Source organism: Eucalyptus grandis, chromosome 2, assembly GCF_016545825.1.
Source record: "Eucalyptus grandis isolate ANBG69807.140 chromosome 2, ASM1654582v1, whole genome shotgun sequence".
Classification (NCBI taxonomy): domain Eukaryota; kingdom Viridiplantae; phylum Streptophyta; class Magnoliopsida; order Myrtales; family Myrtaceae; genus Eucalyptus; species Eucalyptus grandis.
In genome coordinates this window covers 53,626,905-53,647,720 of record NC_052613.1, presented here as the reverse complement: position 1 = coordinate 53,647,720, position 20,816 = coordinate 53,626,905, and the positions used below count along the sequence as shown (strand labels likewise).

Sequence of the window (20,816 nt, the reverse complement as noted above, 5' to 3'; positions counted from 1 at the left end):
TGCCCATAGTGGAGATAACCGATGATTGATAGATCTGTGAACGAGACTTCACGTGTGATGGAAACATTATGCAAATTATCATCACGATGAATCATTAATGATCAGTATTCGACGACGCTCGAAAAATGCGCGCCACTAAATTTCGGAGGCGTGCAGATGAAAATAAATAAAGAAATCTGAGCAGCTCGCTTGTAGTATCAAAAGCTGCTAAAATGGTCTCCGAGCAGGATTGGAAAACAATGGATCTAAAGTATATGCCGATTCTATTGATGAGCGAATTATATCATGCGTTTCTGAACGAGCCGTTCCCGTGCATGGACTTTGCAACTGGTGTTAATGATTGCTCGCGTTGGTGCCATGTAAACAAGGAGAGAAATTAGACGGCATCAAGAATCGCCTCTCATGCAAAGCTTCGGCATCTTCTAGAGTTTCCATCTTCCATTGCATGCGGAATCGAATAATTAAGAAAAAATCGAACGACGCCTCTATATAGGCCACTCTAAGCATGCGCACGCATTTCATTACTTCATTTAAGGGAACGTGTTCTTTTGGGCCCAAAAATGATGGAATGCGTCCCAAAACATCCGCGAAACTGTTAATTTATTGCACGTTAGTTATGGGTAAAGGTGAATGAGCAGTGAAAGTGAATAAGCATTAGGGCACAATAGGTGCTTTTTAGGTGTGGATAAACTTGGACTTCTCTCTATGATATCATGGTCCGGACAAGATATGAATAGAAATTCGGTCAAGAGGTTAAGCATGACATTAATTGTTTGCATTTGATTGTATGATAGGTGCTGTATTTTAAATTTATGAAGTCGGCAGCTTTTCTGATATTAGTCACTTCCCCAACTACTTGATTGAGAAGAACCTCACCATTTTTGGCTTGATACAGTCTAATTAGGTGTTGAACATGACAAATTGGCTTAGATGTCTACTCAATCTGTGGCCCCACTTAATATAAAATCTTAACTAATCACCACTTAATATATGTATATATGCATACCTAGCACGATCATCTATACGTGTGGCTTAGACAAAGGAAAAGGACTTGCCCATCCCTATTTCTTACACGAGACACCATCCACTGGCAAAGCTCATCAGCAAGAACAGGCACGCTTCTTGCATAGGAATCGAAAAACCCTTTTCTTGCATGCCCCTGAGAAAAACCCTAAAAAAGACATTCCTCGATAATCTTCAACTCCTTTTCTCTCATCCTTCACTGTTCCCCACTCGCCATTATTACTAACGAAACCTCATCATTTCCAATCTCCTCCCATGTTTTTCCACTTTGTTCCATGTCTTGTGATGTCCTCCTCTGCTCTTTTTTCTTTTTTTTTTTTTTTTTTTGCATTCTTTGGGTGGGGGAAGGGCCGGCGGGTTATCATCGATTATCATCGGGATTTTTGCTTTCTTTCTACAAGACCCACCGCCCACTTCGTTCCCTTTTGTGATATCATTGTTGACATTTACGTGATAATTATTACTTTGATCATCAACCAGCGGTGCGATCGCAATCAGTCCCATTTTGACTTTGCAAACTTCACCTTTTTGCCTTAGGGTTCGTGCGACTCTAAGACGTGTGCGGTGCCCTCACTCGTACACTGGATTCGTATTTTATGCACGTGGTCATGGATGTAATTACATATAAGAGCAGACAGAATGATTGTGAGGAAAAATGAATAGAATTCTAACATAGCATGCAATACTGCTTTAGCGAAATGACGAATCGCCTTTCTTTAATTTCATGATTCTCTAATTTTTTGGAAATAAAAGAATTTTCCTTTTTTTTCTAAAATAAATATAGCCTATGCCTTCGTAATCCCAACCAACAATCGGGACTGAGTCATGAAATTCCTTGATATTATTTTTTATATCATCTAACAGTTCAAACTTTTAAAACAATTGACAGTAATCCCACCAAATCTCTCATAATATCAGTGTAGTAGCTCATGAGGTTCTTTACGGGCCCCATTTGATTCCACAATTAAATATTTTCATACTTAAAATTTATTATTAGGAAAAAAAACCATACTAAGCGTGAGATGAAATAATTAAATATTTATATATTAAATCATACATTCATCTAATAGCTTAAATTTTTAGAATAGTCGGCAACAATTCCACCAAATCTTTTCAGTTTTGCATGGAACGTAGTGAGGAGATACTTATGTCATGAGTTGAGTCCTAGCAAACGAAAATAATTAAGGAAGGATAAATTTTTCGTGGGACACATCCTGTGACCGTGCATGCCAAAAATCCTTGTATGCACCCGCAACACGTGAACCCACTTCATCTCGGCCATCGAACTTCAATGGCCAAGATGAAGGAAGGGAGCTCGGCCGTGCTGGGGGCGTGAGAGATTTGCTTGGCGGGTTTGCAGGGCCGGACTTTCTGGAAGCACTACTTTTCTGGGGGCCGACTCTTGCCTTTTTCCACACGTATCTTTCATTTTCTCAATCGCCATCATCATCCATCTTTTAGCTTTAATTGCATGCCCAAATGACAGTCGCATTTACTCTGTGTCCGTGAAATGAAATCCTTACCCTTAATACCGCAATCAGAGCTTGATTATGGAACAGTCTCTTGTTCCCTAAGGAAAGAACTTTTCCTTTTCGATTATCAGTAGGACATTGCGCATGTCAAATTGTCTGTCCGAAATCTCATACGAAGCACAGCTATCGAGCCCCGAAGTCAAATTGATGATGATGAGATCGAAAGAGGCCTGAACGCTTGGAAAAAGATCTAATGTCGACGTGCCCTCCTTTTAAAGTGAAGTCATGACGAAATATATTCAGACAATCGTCAATGTCGATGATTCCTGCCGAGAAGATAAGAGTCTTGAGCCCTCTTGTCGTCCGAACGAAGTAATTTCCAGCAATTTTAGAAAAGGTCGACAGCTTTCCTTCGATGAGAACTGCAGATTGTATTCCATCTCGTGCAAGATATAGGTTAGCCAAGATATCAGTCAGTAGCTACAACTGAGAAAAATTCCCAGGGAAATCACCCCAAGGGGGGGAAAATTTGATCGGGGATCGTTAACGCTTCAGAAATAATCTTCATCTTACGCACAAAATCGGGAAAGCAGCATCGACGCTCTGGATCGCTATTGAGAAAGGACACATGTATTGTCACCTTACAGTGGGACGCGGACATTGTTGCTACTGCTATCGCGACTGGTAAGAAGATCTCCGGTTCTCAGCTTGAACATGACACCGTCGGCAGGAGGAACTCGACAAATTCTATGTGGCAAAAGATGTTACTTGGTTCAGGTAAAATTTAACAAAAAAAAAAATAAAGTCATAAATTTATTGTAATTATGTCAATTCGGTCTTAAATTTTTTTTCTTTCTAGCCAATTTAATCATAAACATTTTAACAATTTGCCAATTTAGTTCATCCGACTAATTTTGGCCAAAAATCGCTACCACAATTACCAACCATTTTGTGTAGTACTATCAATATTGACATAGATAATTTTTAATAATATTTTAATAATATTTTGAATTTTTTGTTAATTTTTTTCGGTTTTTTCATTGGGATCGACGAGGTCGCCGTCTGTGACCCTCGCCGTATCTAGCCCGATCCCTAGCGATGCTCGAGCCCTTGCCACACCTAGGCCACAAGGGTCTAATCATCGCCAAATCCAGCAAGGGCTCAAGCCTCACCAAAGGCTATGCGAGGCATGACCTCACCGGCCCATTCGAGCCACTAGTGAAGTAGAACTAGCCCAATGATAGCGATGGTAGCCGATGACCTCGCTGGCCACAATAAAAAAAAAAAAAAAAAAAAAAAAAAAGAGAGAACAAATTGAATAATAATAAAAAAATTCAAAAATATATTAAAAATTATTAAAAATTATCTAAGTTGACACTGGTGGAGCCACATAAGATAGCCAATATCTACATCAACAATTTCCAACCAAAATTGGCCGGATAAACTGAATTAGTAAATTGTCAATAGGTTTAAAACTAAATTAACACTGAATTGATACAATTACAATAAATTTATAACTTTTTTATTAATTTTCCCCTTGATTCATATTGCCAGCTTGGCCCCTATTTCATACCTTACTTGGTGATGAACTGGAACACAGAGATAATGTTTCACCAGCAGAGAATCTTCTACCGTCATGTCAAGTATATCTTTCCATCTTCATCATCAGTCTCTCAGGGCAACAAACCCAACATGCACTGGTATGGAAAACCTGGTATATTCCTGTAAGAGGTTCACCTTCCTGATTCCAAGGAAAATGGTTGCTCTAAAGTCCAAACACGCACACATAAGGAGAGACGTATAGTAAGAACAATTTTTACCGAGTATCTTGTCTCCCAAGTTTCCCTTCTTGGCTTGTATGAATAAGTTAAAAGCTGAAACCCTACAAGAGCATATTGAAATAATAAAAAAAAATGAGAATTCGCATACATCTTAGGACATTCTTGCTCATTCTCAAAGCAACCGGTGAGGTTGTTCAACCCATTGTCGTGATGACTCTAGAAGGACGAGACAGACATTTCCAAATTCATGCTTACTAATCTTCCATAAGCTGTTGCTCCAAATATGGACTGCCAAGCTAAAATTTCCTCTCAGAGAGACAAAATTGTATGGTCAAATGCATCGGAAATTGTTGGGATGACCATGGAGGCACAAATTTAGTTGGTAATCCATTGTCATGGGGCATAATCTTACCAATAGAAAATGCTTGCAAGATGAACTGTAGCTTTCTCAGAACTGAAAAGTGTAATAATCCAAATGATCTAAGCAATTGATAGGCACTCAAATTTCTCCCTTCACACCGCAAGCATTTGTTCACCACTCGGTTTTCCAGAGAATTTGACAATTACAAACATGAAAGGCACAAGAAACAATAAAAATTGTCTTGAGTTGAACATATCCAAAGTGTAATCCAAGTAAGTGCAGGCCCCTGAAGATCATACATTCCGCAGACCTTCAATCCCAAGCAAATTAAAAATTTAATAGATTTCATTGAGCAGTAAAAAAAAATTCTGAGCTAATAAGACGTCGGTGAACCGACCGCTCAATCACTTTCGGCCTCCAATTCCCATCCTTTTTAGCTTATCTCTTGTACATCAAAATCACACCTAAAACAAACTTGAAGTATCCATTATCAGAAGATAATTCTTAGCTTTGACCTAAAGCCATGATACCATGCGGAAAAGAAAAGCAAACCAAATGTCTTAGTCACACAGCCGAGGAATCAATTCTCTTTTTTATTATCTACTGCAGCTATCATTGACTTAAAATATCATATATTTACCAACACGGACTAATTAATCTGATCACTCAATTACAATGTAAATCCAATTTCCACAAGTATGTTCTTCAGAATACTTATTTAATGAAAATTGCTGGATCTTTCAGAATTTGCAGAGGTATTTAACATACTGCCCCTGCGAGGGAATACAGAACTCTGCCTGTTTAAGTCAAAAGTGGTACCCAATATTGCCACACACTTGAAAGAATGGGTCATGTTCAGTCATTCAGTATCCTGTTTTTGGTAATGCATACTTCAAATACATGATGTATTCACAAATTTAGCAAAGTTCTTAGGGAAATCTTTTCGTTTCCATTGAAGTGTCCTTTTATGACCACTAAAAGCCATTCGCAGCAATCTAAATTATATGTCCCTATCAAAAAGCCAAATGCTCAACTTGGAACATGAGAAAGATGAATTGCACCATCTACCTTAGGTCATTTAGTTAACAATCACAACAAATGTTTCAAATTGATCACAATTTCCACAGCTCGTGTCACCTTCATTAGAAAAGAGTAACAAGACAACATAATTTATGGATCACATTCCTTGTATAGACAGTACAGAAGTTCTCTTAAGCTGCCCTCACATTGCTTCCTACATATAACCCAAGTGTCTCCATCTATGCATAAGACCATACTACTTTCTGGAAGTTAGTAGTTGAAAGAGACAAGAAGCTTTCTTGTAAGCTAAAGTATACGCAAACAAATCATAGTTCTTATCATGAAGAAAACCATGGTTCAAAAATCCACTTTAAAGTGTGACCTCTTCCGAATTATTAACAAGAACCTTAAAAACTCAGAGCCAATGAGTTGAAGAAAGCGCATTACAGAAACAAAAGAGCATAGCACCAGCATCAACACAAAACTGGGGTAAAAAATGCATTCATGGAAAGAATTGGACTGCATAAACCTGACATGTGTTAGCCAGATTAGAGTTAATCTACATAAAATCTGTCTGGATTGGCTAACCTAATAAATTTACAGTAAGAAGTGCAACCATCAGAATACATAGCAGAACAGATTTCCCACCAAGGATTCACGGAATTTGGTGTATTTTGCAATTTGGGTTACTGAACTTTGATTTCAACAACCCAAAACACTAAACTTTTTGAACTTTTTGTAATTGAACTGATGCACTTTGACCATTGTAACAGTGGTAAAGGTGGCATCCACTATGTCTCAATGGAGATGACGGTGTATCAGCCACCACATCAGCCCCAACTTAAGGAAGAAAATAAATATGGAGATATTAAGAAAGAGAGGAGTAGAAACAGAGGGTCGCAGTTTGTTTTTTCTCCTTTTCAAAATTTTCATGCCATCTACAGGGCACCCCCTCAACGTCATGTGTCAAGTGTCAGCCAAAGCAGTAAAATTGCCACATAACAGGCCACATTAGTTTTTCGTTGGGCATTTGGTTGGAAAATGGACAAAAAGCATCAATTGAAAAGAAATTAAGTAATCCGATAGCAAAATTAATTAAATTTTAGTGATCATCGGTGAAAATTATCCTAGAAACGATGGCACAGCTCACCCCTAAAGTCAAAAGATACATGCCTTTCATAACCAAGATGAGAAGGACATTACAGATATATGCAAAAGTAGTCATATACAGCAAATTATGTCCCCTAGCTGCTTCCATCCTAAATGGTCGTGTTTACGTTAAGAGTCGAAGATAAGAATTACAACTCATGAATGCATCACAATACCGACAGTTGTAAGAGCTAAAAGGTGTATCATGCTGGAAAAGATGTTACACGGGAATCAAAAGACGTAGAAAACCACAAAAGGCGTTCTACAGCCTATAAAGAAAGGGATCGGCACTCTGGATTTTCTGTCCAATAATTCACAATCAATCATTACCTAACTTGAATATGAAAAATCGAATACTTGACTAGCTTTTGGATTCTAAAAGTAAATAATTGCTATGATGTAACCGAAACAGCACCGAATCCAACCAAATTTTGTGAGTGCCAGGACTTCTCAGGTTTTACACTGACGTGTTTAGAGAGCAAATCATGTGTGTGCATCTTTTTCATATAGAGAAATGTGGGAAGCTCCAATTGGGCCGTAACAGCTAAGTCACTGGAAAGCATCTCAGTCGCCCCGTCATCATTAGGTATTAGCACTATGCTACCACCTAAAATTTCAAGAGGCATAATCACCTTATACCATAGACTTTAACCCATCCCATTCACATTCAGAATATTCATCATATCAAATACAGGAATAACGTGCACGTAAATTTAAAGTCAGCATCTGCAACTTGTATTTTTATAGGCGCTAGATAAATTTGGCAGCCAGAGAAATAGTATTATTAATCATTAAACCACAGAAATCTTCCGCACAAATCAACCATCAATCAGGTTGCTTACGCAGCAAAATACTACAAAAGCACATCCTCAGGAATTTAGAAATCATCAAAACTGAAGAAACACAAATAATAATTGAAAAAACACAACGAAATAACGATTGTTACCTTATGGCACAATATATCTGACTTTGCCTTTTCTGTTTCCACCTTCTCCATCCACAATCAATCAAGGAAATTAGATAAAAAAGATGATCTATGGGCTTTTCATATGTATATAGCTTCCAAAGAAAGTCATCTCTCCAGGATTGCCCTGCAATCTTGCATGGATTAATCCACCTTAAGTGTATGGACCTTGATTTGTGAGTTGGATTTTGGGAAGGTTTAGGGGTTTGGAGTAATTAGGTAACATTTATTCCTCTTACTATAATTGAACAATTGAACAAATCTTAATGAGAGAGTAACAAGTAACAGCATAATTTATGGATCACATTCCTTGTATAGATAGTACAGAAGTTCTCTTAAGCTGCCCTCACATTGCCTCCCACAGAGAACCCAAGTGTCTCCATCTATGCACAAGACCATCCCACTTTCTGGAAGTTAGTAGTTGAAAAAGATGAGGAGCTTTCTTGTAAGCTAAAGTATATTCAAACAAAACATAGTTCTTATCGTGAAGAAAACAAGGGTTCAAAAATCCACCCTCAAGTGTGATCTCTTCAGAATCATAAACAAACTTGGAGCCAATGACTTGAAGAAAGCACATTACAAGAACCAAAAAGCACAGCACCAGCATCAACACAAGACTGGGGCAAAAAATGCATTTATGGAAAAGAATAGGACTGAATAAACCTGATGGGTGTTAGTCCAGGTTAGAGTTAATCTACTCGAAATCTGTCTGGATTGGCAAACCTAAGTCTACAGTAAGAAGTGCAACCATCAGACTGCAAGATCAGCCAAATACATAGCAGAACAGATTTCCCACCAGTGATTCCCAGAATTTGGTGTATTTTGCAATTTGGTCACTGACCTTTGATTTCAACAACCCAAAGCACTAAACATTTAACTTTTTGTAATTGAACTGATGCACTTTGACCATGGTAACTGTGGTAACTGTGGCATCCACTATGTCTCAATGGAGATGACTTGGTGTATCAGCCACCACAAAGCAGAGGGTTGCAGTTTGTTTTTTTCTCTTTTCACAATTTTCACGCCGTCTACATGGAACCACGTCAACGTTATGCGTCAGCTGTCAGCCAAAGCAGTAAAAATTGCCACATAACAGGCCATGTCAGTTTTTGCTGGACACTTGGTTGGAAAATCGATAAGTGCGTCAATTGCCAAGAAATTAAGTGATCTAATTGCAAAATCCATCAAGGTTTAGTGACCACCAGTAAAAATTGTCCTAGAAACAATGCCATGGCTCACCCCTAATGTCAAAAGATGGATGGCTTTCATAACCAAGATGAGAAGGACATTATAGAAATATGCAAAAGCAGTCATATAAGACAAATTATGTCCCCTGGCTGCTTCTGGTGGTGTTTACGTTAAAGAGTCGAAGATAAGAATTATGACTCATGAATGCATCACAATACCAACCGCTGTGAGTGCTAAATGGTGTATCCTGCTGGAAAAGATGTTACACAGGAATCAAAAGACGTAGAAAACCACAAAAGGTGTTCTACAGCCTATAAAGAAAAGGATCGGCACTCTGGATTTTCTGTCCAACAATTCACAATCTCTTGTCACAATCAATCATGACCTAACTTGAATATGAAAAATCAAATACTTGACTAGATTTTGGACTAAACATTCTAAAAGTAAATAATTGCTATGATGCAACCAAAACGGCACCGAATCCAATCAAATTTTGTGAGTGCCAGGACTTCTCAGGTTTTGCACTGACGTGTTTAGAGAGCAAATCATGTGTGTGCATCTTTTTGGTAAGCTGCAATTGGGCTGCAGCAGCTATGTCACTGGAACGCATCTCAATTGCCCTGTCATCATTAAATAGTACTGACTTAGCACTACTCCACAGCCTAAAATTTCAAGAGGCATAATCAACTTATGCCATAGAATTTCAAGAGGCATAATCACCTTATGCCATAGACTTTAAACCATCCATTCACATTCAGAACATTCATCATATTAAATACGGGAATAACATGCACGTAAATTTAAAGTCAGTATCTGCAACTTGTATTTTTATAGGTGCTAGATAAATTTAGTGGCCAGAGAAATGGTTTTGTGAGTCTTTAAACTACAGGAATCTGCCACGTAATCAACCATCAATCAGGTTGCTCACACAGCAAAATACTACGAAAGCACATCCTCAGGAATTTAGAGATCATCAAAACTGAAGAAACACAGATAATAATTGAAAAAAAGGAACGAAATAATGATTGCTACCTTATGGCACAATATATCTGACTTTGCTTTTTCTGTTTCCACCTTCTTTATCCACAATTAATTAAGAAAATTAGATAACAAAGATGATCTGTGGGCTTTTTGTACACATATAACTTCCAAAGAGGGTCATCTCTTCAGGATTGTCCTGCAATCTTGCGTGGATTAATCCACCTTAAGTGTATGGGCCTTGATTTGTGAGTTGGATTTTGGGAAGGTTTTGAGCTTTGGAGTAATTAGATAACATTTATTCCTCTCACTATAATTGAACAATTGAACAAATCTTAATGAGAGGTAATTTTATTCCTCCCAATTCACAGAAAATTCCCACAAGAGGTAAGCATGATCAGTTTATAAATCACAAAAAAAGTTCCCTGTCTATGCTTTACCTGTATATCATAGCTTTGTTTGTTTTTGATAAACACTGTCTGAACGCCTGTGATTTACCTTCTCTCAAAAAACAAGAAAAGAGCAAGCATTGTACAAATTCATGTGGAGAAAGATAGTTGAGCTCTTCAAGAATATTGGATCCTATGAAAATCATCAATCATCAATGCAGTAAAGTTACACAAGTTCGTAATCGGTAGTTGCCCATGTATTGAACCGGTCACCGCACAGTGGAGCAAGATCGATATTACAACTGAAGGTCTCTAATATAGTGACAATTGAAACAGCAAGCTATCAGTAGGAGCGAAGATCTTCAATTAGCAAATAGAATGGTAACATTACTTACTCCTTATATGTGTTCCAGACAATGCTCAGTGCCCGAAGTAATCATTGATGACTCCATCTAAGCAAAAATCCGGAAGCATATTGTGCTGCTTTTGAACCAATTCCCATTTCCTTCAAGCAAAGAAAGACATTCGTGCTTCAAGTGATTTAGGAGAAAACAAATTTACTAGCTTTTTTCAGCCCTACGTCACCGGGAACAAAGTGACTCATCAAGAAATTGTTTCCAGAAAACTCTAACATGAAAAACCACAGTGTATGTTGACTGTGGCCAACCTGAGCTATCATAGAAGTCTTTTTACATGCACCCATCATTGCAACATCCATAACAGAAACAGAAATTCTCAACCAAGCAATTATTCCCGTTTGGCGGAAGAGGTCTCGATGCGTTCCCAACTGCATCTTACTCTCTGTTTCGCTAAACCCATTAATAGCATTGTGTTCAGCTAAAGAGGCCGCCGCCGCCTCAGTATTGGATTTACCTCCATTCAGCCAAATGCCAAAACTTGGCATCAACCGCATGCTACAGATGTTTCGAATACTAACAAACGCCACCGCAAGCATGGATGCACCGGTTTCAACCGTGACCAACACGAGAACCGACTTTGGTGTCTTTCACGAATTACATCAAACAGCTCGGCTGCATCAGACAGAAAGGGACGAATCCTTTCGTGAACAAGAGCTGGAGAACTTTCGACGGAACGAAACTAAGACAAGGAACCTGATTTCTCGCAGGTTTCAGAGACCGTGGCGATTGCAGAGGTCTACGCAGCCGAATGCGCGAGAATCTACTCCTCGGATGAGCAGCTCGGTCGGAACGCCCCGATGCTCGTTCATTTTGATCGTTGCTTGGGGGACAAATGCCTTTCTGCTCTTAATTCCCTTCGAGAATTTTTCTGTTTTCTTTTTCTTTTGGAATATGAGCAACACAAGTCCTAAAACTTATAAATAAAGTGTAATTCAGTCTTAAAACTTACAAAAATCCAATCGAGTCCTAAAACTTGTCACAATTGGTTCAATTGTCAAATTTCTAAAGCGCTGACATCATATTTTAAATAAATTTATATTTTCCACGTGGCTTTTTAAAATTATTTTTTATTCAAAAATTTTAAAAATTAGATTTAAAACTAAAAATGAAAAACTAAAATTTAATTAAAAAACAAAACTGTTAAAAAATTAAGAAAATGGCACCGGCGGGCATTTCCACCGTAGCCGCCGCCCATCGCCGAAGGGGCCGGCGACCGTCGCCGGCCTTGGGCGAGGCCTCGCCGGCCCCAGGCGAGGCCCGACCGCCCCCGCCAGGTCGGGCGAGGACGCCCAGATCTAGGCACACCGGCCCTCACGGGGGGCCGGCGACCCTCGCCCTCCCTGCGGGAGGCCTCGCCGGCCCTCGCCTGGGGTCGGCGATGCTCGCCCAGATCTAGGCACGCCGATTCAGCTCCGTGCCCTGACGCTGTCCAAATCTGAGTGAGTGGGTTCCGGAGGGCAAGGGTTCCGTCGCCGTCGCTGCACCGGACTGCTGCCGAGCCGTGCCGCCGTAGCCCCGACGCCGTCCCCAGCAAACCAGCCGTGACCCTTTGCGGTGCTGGGCTGCTACCGTTCTCCGACGTCCTACCGCTGACCCCCCTGACGCCATCGCTGCACCGGACTACCGTCGTCGCCCAGCCGCCACCGACGACTCCACCCGATCCAGCGTCGGGGACGCCCAGATCTGGGCGAGCATCGCCGACCCCAGATCTGGGCCGGCGTGCCCAGATCTGGGCGTCCTCGCCCGACCTGGCGGGGGTGGCCGGCCCTCGCCTAGGGCCGGCGAGGCCTCGCCCGGGCGAGGGCAGGCCACCCCGCCCAGGGCCGGCGACCGTTGCCGGCAACTCCGGCGATGGGCGGCGGCGGAAGCACCACCGGTGCCTTTTTATTTTTTTGCACAATTTTGTTTTTTTAAATAAATTTATCTTTTTCTTTTCTGTTTTTAAATCTAATTTAAACAAGAATAAAAATAATGTTAAAAGCCACGTGTATAATAAAAATTATTTAAAATACTACGTCAGCGCCACGTCAGCATTTTCCGTTACTTAGTTTGATGGCGTTAATTTTAAGACTAATGAACCAATTTAAAGTTTTTGACTGATTGCACTTTTATAAGTTTTAGTGATTAAATCGCACTTTTCTTGTAAGTTTTGTGACTTGTGTTGCACATATCCCTTTTCTTTTTAGTAAAAGAAGGTACTTGTAATTTCATTAGAAGGAAAATTTTTGGAAATATATATATTTGGCATGTAGATGTCACGCAAAAAAACTTGTTATTTACATATATTAAGAAGGTGAGTGAACGGAAAAAATTTATCATCAATAAAAATATTTGAGCATTGATTGTTATTAATTATGAAAATATTTATCATTGACTCTTTTTTTAAGCAAAGACAGCCATAAAAGTTAGTAGAATATTTTTCATAACGGACCCTAAGTTTTCAAAAATAATAATTTGAAAAGAAAACCACCTAAGTTTTTGGGAAAAATTCAAATAAGGACATAAAATTCTCTCATTTTCTTAAATAATGACCTAAAGTAAACATTATTCTAAATAAGGGCTAAAAATGCCATCTTTTTTTTTTAAATAAGAGTCTAAAGTGAATTTTATTTCAAATAATGACCTAAAGTGGCTATATTAGTTTTAAAAAATGCTTGACTTTCCAATTGCTCAAGATATTTTCATCATTTACCTTTTTTCAGTTTTTTTCCTTTGTTCTTTTTCTTCCTTTTTTTTGGCTCTCCCTTTTCTTTTCACCAGTGGGCGGATGCCTAGAAAGGGTTAGGCAAGGGCGGCCCTTGCCCAATCTCGTGAGGGCCACCCTCGTCACCCATAGGAGAGGGTTAGCTTGTGGCCTCGCCGGCCATGGGCGAAGCCAATCCTCACTAGACCTGGGGAGGGTTGTCTCGCTAGCCGCTAGTAAGGCCCAACAATAGGTGAGGACTTGGGCAAGCAACCTCATCGAAAAGAAAAGAAAAAGGAAAGAGAAGAGAAATAGAAATAATTTTTTAAAAATTATATTTTGACGAAAATGCCCTCGACCAATGAAACCATGCCCTTATTTGAAATTGATATTGCTACTTCAAAACCTTATTTGAAATTTTCCTAAGTTTTTGCAAAGGTTGTCTAGTGTTAAAATAAAAACCAAAATATAAATAGAGGAAATTTCCTAGAACGACTCAAAAAATAAAATTCGAAATCAAGAAAAATAGGACTTTTATGTCATTCGGTCACGTGTAACGACCGTGGGTCTTTCTCTATAGTAAAAACATGTGATTCTCTGAATGGAGAAGAACAAGAGGGCCCATTAGCAAAGGTGGAAGTCATTATTTGCTAATTATAAAGCCAATTGTCGCTGACCGTTTCTACCATCCATCTAAATTCTAGGAGACATTTGTTAGAAAAAGAAAAGTCTTTGTCGGATTTTTTTTTCTCATTGAGGTTGGTTAAAGCTTGTGTGACAAAGTTCACATCCATTTCATTTTGTCAATGCCACTCTTTCGTGAACCACGGCCCATGTCTAAGAGCCCGGATCTTGTGTTACGAAGGCATTGGTCTTGCCAATTTGCCTAGTAATCCCCACTACTTAGGTGCCGAGGTGGTGTCGGCAACCCCATTCGGGATCAAAATCGCTCTGTCCGTGTTAAGTTTAATCCAACCGGGACAAGGCTTGCGCCGTTCTTTATCTCCTCCGTCTCTTGCACCTTTTTGTGGTTTATGCTTGGCTGCAACATAAAATTCCCCCACTTTTGACAAACGGGATACGGTTAAATTAGAGATATTAATAGCGCTTTTGAAGAAATTACAAAACTCATTTCGCAATGTGTAAAAACGAACTAACCGTTATCGTTATCCCAAATGATTTCTTGAGCATTGAGGGCTAACATTGAAGTTGCGTTTGGCAATTAGGATAAAGTTTGGCAATTATGATGAAATTTGGGATATGATATGATTTATTCTATCCTACGTTTGATGCTCGCTCATAATAAGATAAAGTAAGATATAATGGGGATATAGATAGGTATCCTATGAGAGAGGTGGGATAAAGATGTATAGGATTTTTAATTTTCATAATAGAAAAGTTATTTTTCTTAAATAACAAACTTATTAAATTAACAAAGTTGAAATTATATTTCAATATAAATAATATTTGAATTATAATTTAAGAAATAAGAAATAAAAAATTATTTTTAATTAATCTTATTTTAATTTATATATTCAACTTTAATTTCGTCTTATAATAAACATTTTATCTATAAATTAAATATTTATATTTATTATATATTTTAGGTATTTTGGTATTTTAGGTATGTTAGTATAGTTTACTATTTGATAAAATTTTATTGAAGAATGATGAAAGGGGAAAAAGAAATAATAACGAAAATAATATAAAAATGGAAAAAATAAATTAAGGAATAGTATTACGAGAGATTTTCATAATTTCGTTTATAAACATTTAGGTTCATTTATAATGATATGTCATTTATATAAAAAAATGTATATAATATAATGAACATATTCGATTTTAATACCGCGATTCACTAAATAATAAATATGATATAAAAAAAATCATAAGATCTCATATTCTATCATATCCTGATTAGAAATCTAAACAATCAAACGTAGCCTAAATCCTTTCACCACGATGCCATCATGCAAGCATTGCCAAATAAAACGTTTCTCACGAGAGAGTTCACGATTGTCCAAATCCACACTCAATCCTCCCTTACCTTGGGATCGGGTAGCTAGTTGGAGGGAGCATGCTTTGGAGATAGCGTCGATGGAACTGCGAGAAGGTACGTACGAACCTAGCCCTAGATTCATCACATGTGAGCGGCACGTGAAAAACGCGGGCTTTCCAATCAGGACAAGCTGCCGTTCCATGAAAGTTGCCGAAGCACAGGGAGAGAGAGAGTGAGTGGACCAGGTCGCGCGGACCAGATGGTCGTACCAGTGCAGTGGTGTGAAAACTGAAAAGGACGCTCCCCCACCAAGAAACCCCCCCGACCTTTCTCCTTCTTCACCTCCTTTTCAAGATCGAGAAACCAATCTCGTGGAATACGTGACGAGCCCTTGCGGTCGCACCCGCCTTCAGTCGCTCTTCTCTCTCTCTCCCTCTCTCCTTCATATACAACACACACACACACACACACAAATATATAAAGGCTCCTTCTCTTCTTCACGTAAGCCCGTGTGCAGCAGCTCCGTCTCTGAACATTCTTATATACTTCACGCCACTATTGTCGCCACCCCCGCCGCCACCCAAAAGGTCTCTCTGGATTCTCCGGAGCTGCGATAAGATCATGCCGCGGGCTATGGTTGAGCTCGATTTCTTCGCTATGGAGAAGCAGATGACAGCCTCCTCCGGCCCCCCCGATCACCACCGGACAAGCTCTTCCGGTGTGATCACGGGAGCTTCAACTGGATTTATTCATGACCGCATCAGGAGTGGTAAATCTTTGAGTCTTATTAGTATCTCTATCCTTGTTCTCGTGTCGAACCCGAGTCCTGCTCGTCATAGCACTATACCAAGCTAAAATGCAGCAGTCGCGCTTCCCTTTTTCGTTGGTGAGTCTTGCTGATCTCTGCTGAATATAACATTGATAGGCATCCGAATCGCCGATCCCACGATCCCAAGCGTTGAAAATGGCGTCCAGTTCGCTTCCTGTGATCCCTTCTTTGTCTCTCCGCCGGGGTCGTCATATTTCAAAGGAGATCGTCCAAATGGATTTCCTGCCCCAACACCCACGCGAAGTCCTCTTCTCAGGTTCGGCGAATCGCGTCAGCATACATGAACTAGTCGATCCAAAGAGTCCTCCGTTATCACCCTCGTAATTTGCATTAGTATATCCTACTGCTTGTACTAAGCTTCTTATTTGCGCAGGCCTATCTCAGATAAAAATGGCAGGATTGCTCCGATGACGATTTTCTACAATGGAAAGATGACCGTCGTCGACGTCCCTCCCATTATGGTACGCTGCCCTTCTTCTTTCCCTAACAATCCTATCTTCCTATGACTAGTCAAACAAAGGCGACTGGCATTATAATTTTCCAGCTTAGGACCCGAGAAAGTCGTTCCTCCTTATTCCGACGGCTTCAATAAATTTCCGTTAAAATAAGAAGACATTGATTGAGGATTAAGGAATAAAAAGATCAATCCTGATCGCAATCCGTCAACGCTTGAATTTGTACAGGCCGAGAACATACTGAAGCTCGCCATGGAAGAAAGCTCCAAGAGCCCTGAATCAGATAAACTCGCCATTGCAATGCCTCCTCCATCACACCAACATCAGTGGTTTGAATCTCTTAATATATGTTAGTGCTGCTATTCATCTGATTTTCTTCCCTTTTTTTTTTCATCTCTGGTGTTTTTTTAATAAAGGGTTTTATGAGATTGTTTTATTAAAGCATAATAGTTCGTGTATGCTCGAATTCTCCTTATTTTTTCCCTTTGCTGAACAAGAAAAACATTCGGGTGATCCTGCAGATTTGCCGATTGCCAGGAGAAAATCCTTGCAGAGATTTCTGGAGAAGCGTAAAGAGAGGTAAAATGTCAAACTGCTTTTACCGCCCTACGTCCGCGGAAACTCTCCAGTCGAAATTTGGTTTAATTCCTGAGCCATTCCGCGTTATAATCGAAACGAAAAGTCAAGTATGACGCACAATGCCACACCTTTCGGTGAAAGATACCTAAAAGCTTCTCCACTGCCATATCACGCCTTCTCCTCCCAGGACTAGCACACGCACATGATCACAGTGCACATCCCATCCTCACACGTACCATGCACCACACCCTTTCGATCTTAGGCACTGAAGAACGATCGAGTCCTTACTTTTTGGAAAGATTATGCCTTTGACACCACTGTTTTTGATCGACCTGTCGACAGGTTGACTTCGGCTTCGCCGTACCATGACCCGGCGCACCTACCACGCGGTGTTTCGGGGTTCAAAAAATGAAGAAGATGGTCGCACGCAGCAGGTGCGAGGCATTTCCACGCGACTGCCTTCTGTTAGTTTAGTGAGAATGGGAAGAAAAGGAAAACCAGTCAAGGAATGATTATTGCCATTATTCAATTTTGGACTATGTCTATGTAAGAAGATAGTGCGCATCTCTCGTATAGGTTAATGTAATGTTTGATCCAAGGTGCGGTTTTCTAGGGTGTTGTCATCTTGGACCGACACCGACTGTCCGCTGTCCGCTTTAGAATCTTTTTTTTGGTCGTCGATGGTCCGACGTGCCAACTAATTCAGCAACGATTTTTCATTTTATTATAAAGTGCACGCATTGCACGCCAATGCGAACTTTACTTGTATGACCATATATATATATAAAAAGAATCATTCGTTCACGTGTTTCTTTCTGTTTTAACTATTCCTCCAACCAATTTTGATCTTGATTGATTTGCGTATGAACCATACACTCGTCAACGAATCTTTTTTCTTTTTTGACAAGTTGTGGGTCATGAAGACGAATTCTACATGCTTCCTGAGCCCTCCTATTCAAATCGAGAAAACATTATACGTAAACTAGAGATGTCATAAGGAAGCAGGTTACCTATGATAATAGAAAATCACACCTTTGCTTTTGAATTTAAAAAGAAAACGAAAAATTCATATTGAGGGGCTCAAGGTTGGAATTTCCGTGCAAAATTGGAGATGAACCACCAGGGGAAATTGATCCTGTCAAGATCATCTAATTGTATCATCAAAATGGGCAATAGACAAATTTTTCTACTCATATTTGATGAATATAGTTGTAATATAGATTAATCATATTCACAACTTATTGAAACCAAACCACCTCTGTGACTCTCTTTTTGCTCTCTCTTGCCCTTGCTTTCCTCGCTTGATCTCATGCTCGCTCATTCCACATTCTCACATAAGTTTAGGTTTGAGTTTTTCTAAATTGGTTTAATATGAAAGTGTTTAATAATATGGATTGGGTCGAGTATGGATCATTACATTTTTTTTTTTTTTTTTGTAACCGAGGATCTGCCTGAGCCCCCTTTCACTTATGTTATTCGAGGTCACAAGGCCCTCAGTGCTCTCGCACCTTTGGGCCAACGACTATACCTTGGGAAAGACTAGTCCAGCAACCCATTACCAGGGCTCCCCGCTTAAATCATGAAACCACTTTGGGAGTTCAAACCTCTGATCTCAGATAGTCTCGAGTAAGTCTCAATCAGTACAGCCATGCGTGAGTGGGTTGTTACATTTTTTTATCTTTTTTATTGCATGAAAGTGCAAAACAGATTAAATAGGTCGATATGGTTTGAACCATTTTTTACCCGACATACCCGCTTAATGGGTCTTTTTGTACTGATGTATAAGCTCAATTTGAAAGTGCATCATGACTCAACACATGTGAGCCCCGAAATATGATGACATGAGACAAATTTTTCAACCTCAGATTCACGCAATCAATTTTTTGAATGTCTGTAGCCCTCCTAACTCAGTTAGGCAAGAACACCAACTCTTGTGACTGAACGAAGCGTGAGGACCTTGTCTTCTTGCTTAAAAGTCTCGATAATGCAGATCCATACCTAAGCGACGTGTCGCAGTAGTTAATAAAGCAAATGACCAGTTTCATTGTTAGCGTTACATCAGAAACGAACAATGCGGTTCGATCCGAGGAAAAGATTGGGTAAACGGGGCCCCTTGGGTCACGTTAAAGGAATATTGCATGTGATGTCTTACAAGTCACGTTTTGCTTCTTATTCCGAAAATGTAGAGACCCTGAGTACAAGCCCGATACCTCAAGCAGTCCCAGTCGCTAAGGTGGCGAGAGGCGTGGCGACGGAGGGGCTGAGGGCTGTTAGATATATTTAAGATAATTCTGGTGGTTTTTTATATCTCTCAAAATTATGCAAATATCTCTTTTTGATTGTCTATATCTTGATTGATATTTTATTTTATTTAGTCATTTCATAAAACTTATAAATAAGTCAATGTAATATATATTAAAATATACACAATTACTCTCTTCTGCATATCTTTCTTATTTCTTAACTTGGTATCAAAACTAATCGATCTTAAAGTGCATTAGGTGCATTCGGTGCACACCCAAGTGCCCATCCAAAGCTAAGTTTGCTTCTTGTTAATTTTTTTTTTTTCTAATAAGTCCTAATATCCTCCGGTCAAAATTGATTTCGACATTATTCATCTCATTCGATAGCCATTGAACTTTTGTTTCATAGTCTACAGAGCCATCTCATATGGAGAAGCACTTAGTCGAATCCATTCAATGATGGTTGTGTTTCGATGCCAACTACAATGGCCGCATCACCCAATCGAGCCTTTCACAAAGGTGGCTTTTCTTTCGATGCCAGCCGCATAGGCCGCATTGCTCAATAACTATTTTCCCAAGCCTACCATAGGGCGCCTTGATGCTACGACGCCAATTGTATAAGCCACATCACTTAGTTATTGTTTTGTTAACCAACCACATGGCTATTCATTGTTTCCTCGACGTTTTGCATGTCGTTTCGAGAAGTGACACCACCACTAGATTGTCACTCTTAGACTAATTAGATTCGGAAGTTTCAACATCTCATCCATGATGTCTCAAACGTTGGACACTATTCAAACTTCTACTCAGAAGGATGTCGTTCGAGAAGTGACACCACCACTAGATTGTCACTCTTAGACTAATTAGATTCGGAAGTTTCGACATCTCATCCATGATGTCTCAAACGTTGGACACTATTCAAACTTCTACTCAGAAGGATGTTAGAGATATTTACGATAATACTAGTAGTTTTATGTATCTTTCAAGATTATGCGAAAATATGATATGTCGTATTATTTAATTATTTATAGGCTTCATAGTCTTCCTTATGATATATCGAAATATACACAATCACTCCCTTCTGCATGTCTCTTTTATTTATCAACTAAGACAATGGTCTGGTTTGGGTTAGGTTGAGTTGGGGCTTCAATTCGATAGGAAAATCACCTGGTTGGACACGTGTCGGGATAGAAGAAAGGGAGAGAGCAGACGGGTACACGATGGGTGACCGTTGATCTGCTTTCGGCCGCCATTAGAGGAAAAATTAGCCTTTATATTGCCCGA

At 39.6% G+C, this 20,816-nt stretch overlaps 1 protein-coding gene and 1 long non-coding RNA gene across 2 annotated transcripts; one reads left to right on the top strand and one right to left on the bottom strand.

The window, feature by feature from the left end:
- Positions 1 to 3,820: 3,820 nt before the first annotated feature.
- On the bottom strand, positions 3,821 to 11,651 carry LOC104433719. Its single transcript, XR_005548608.1, has 2 exons — positions 4,069 to 11,651; positions 3,821 to 3,901 (listed from the first exon to the last, which is right to left on the bottom strand). It is a non-coding gene; the product is annotated as an uncharacterized LOC104433719 (long non-coding RNA).
- A 4,157-nt stretch (positions 11,652 to 15,808) lies between these two features.
- Positions 15,809 to 18,068, top strand: LOC104433718 (protein TIFY 9). Its single transcript, XM_010046564.3, has 6 exons — positions 15,809 to 16,195; positions 16,352 to 16,511; positions 16,629 to 16,716; positions 16,939 to 17,059; positions 17,232 to 17,289; positions 17,632 to 18,068. The coding sequence occupies exons 1-6, from the start codon at positions 16,048 to 16,050 to the stop codon at positions 17,699 to 17,701; spliced, it is 645 nt and encodes a 214-aa protein (XP_010044866.1). The 5' UTR covers positions 15,809 to 16,047; the 3' UTR covers positions 17,702 to 18,068.
- The last annotated feature ends 2,748 nt before the right edge of the window (positions 18,069 to 20,816 follow it).

What these genes read in the sequence shown, in the direction of transcription:
- LOC104433718 (XM_010046564.3), top strand. Translation starts at nt 16,048, where the DNA reads ATGCCGCGGGCTATGGTTGAGCTCGATTTCTTCGCTATGGAGAAGCAG. An exon ending in GTTTGAATCTCTTAATATAT is followed by an intron (nt 17,060 to 17,231) that starts GTTAGTGCTGCT and finishes GTGATCCTGCAG; the next exon opens with ATTTGCCGATTGCCAGGAGA. An exon ending in CTGGAGAAGCGTAAAGAGAG is followed by an intron (nt 17,290 to 17,631) that starts GTAAAATGTCAA and finishes ACCTGTCGACAG; the next exon opens with GTTGACTTCGGCTTCGCCGT.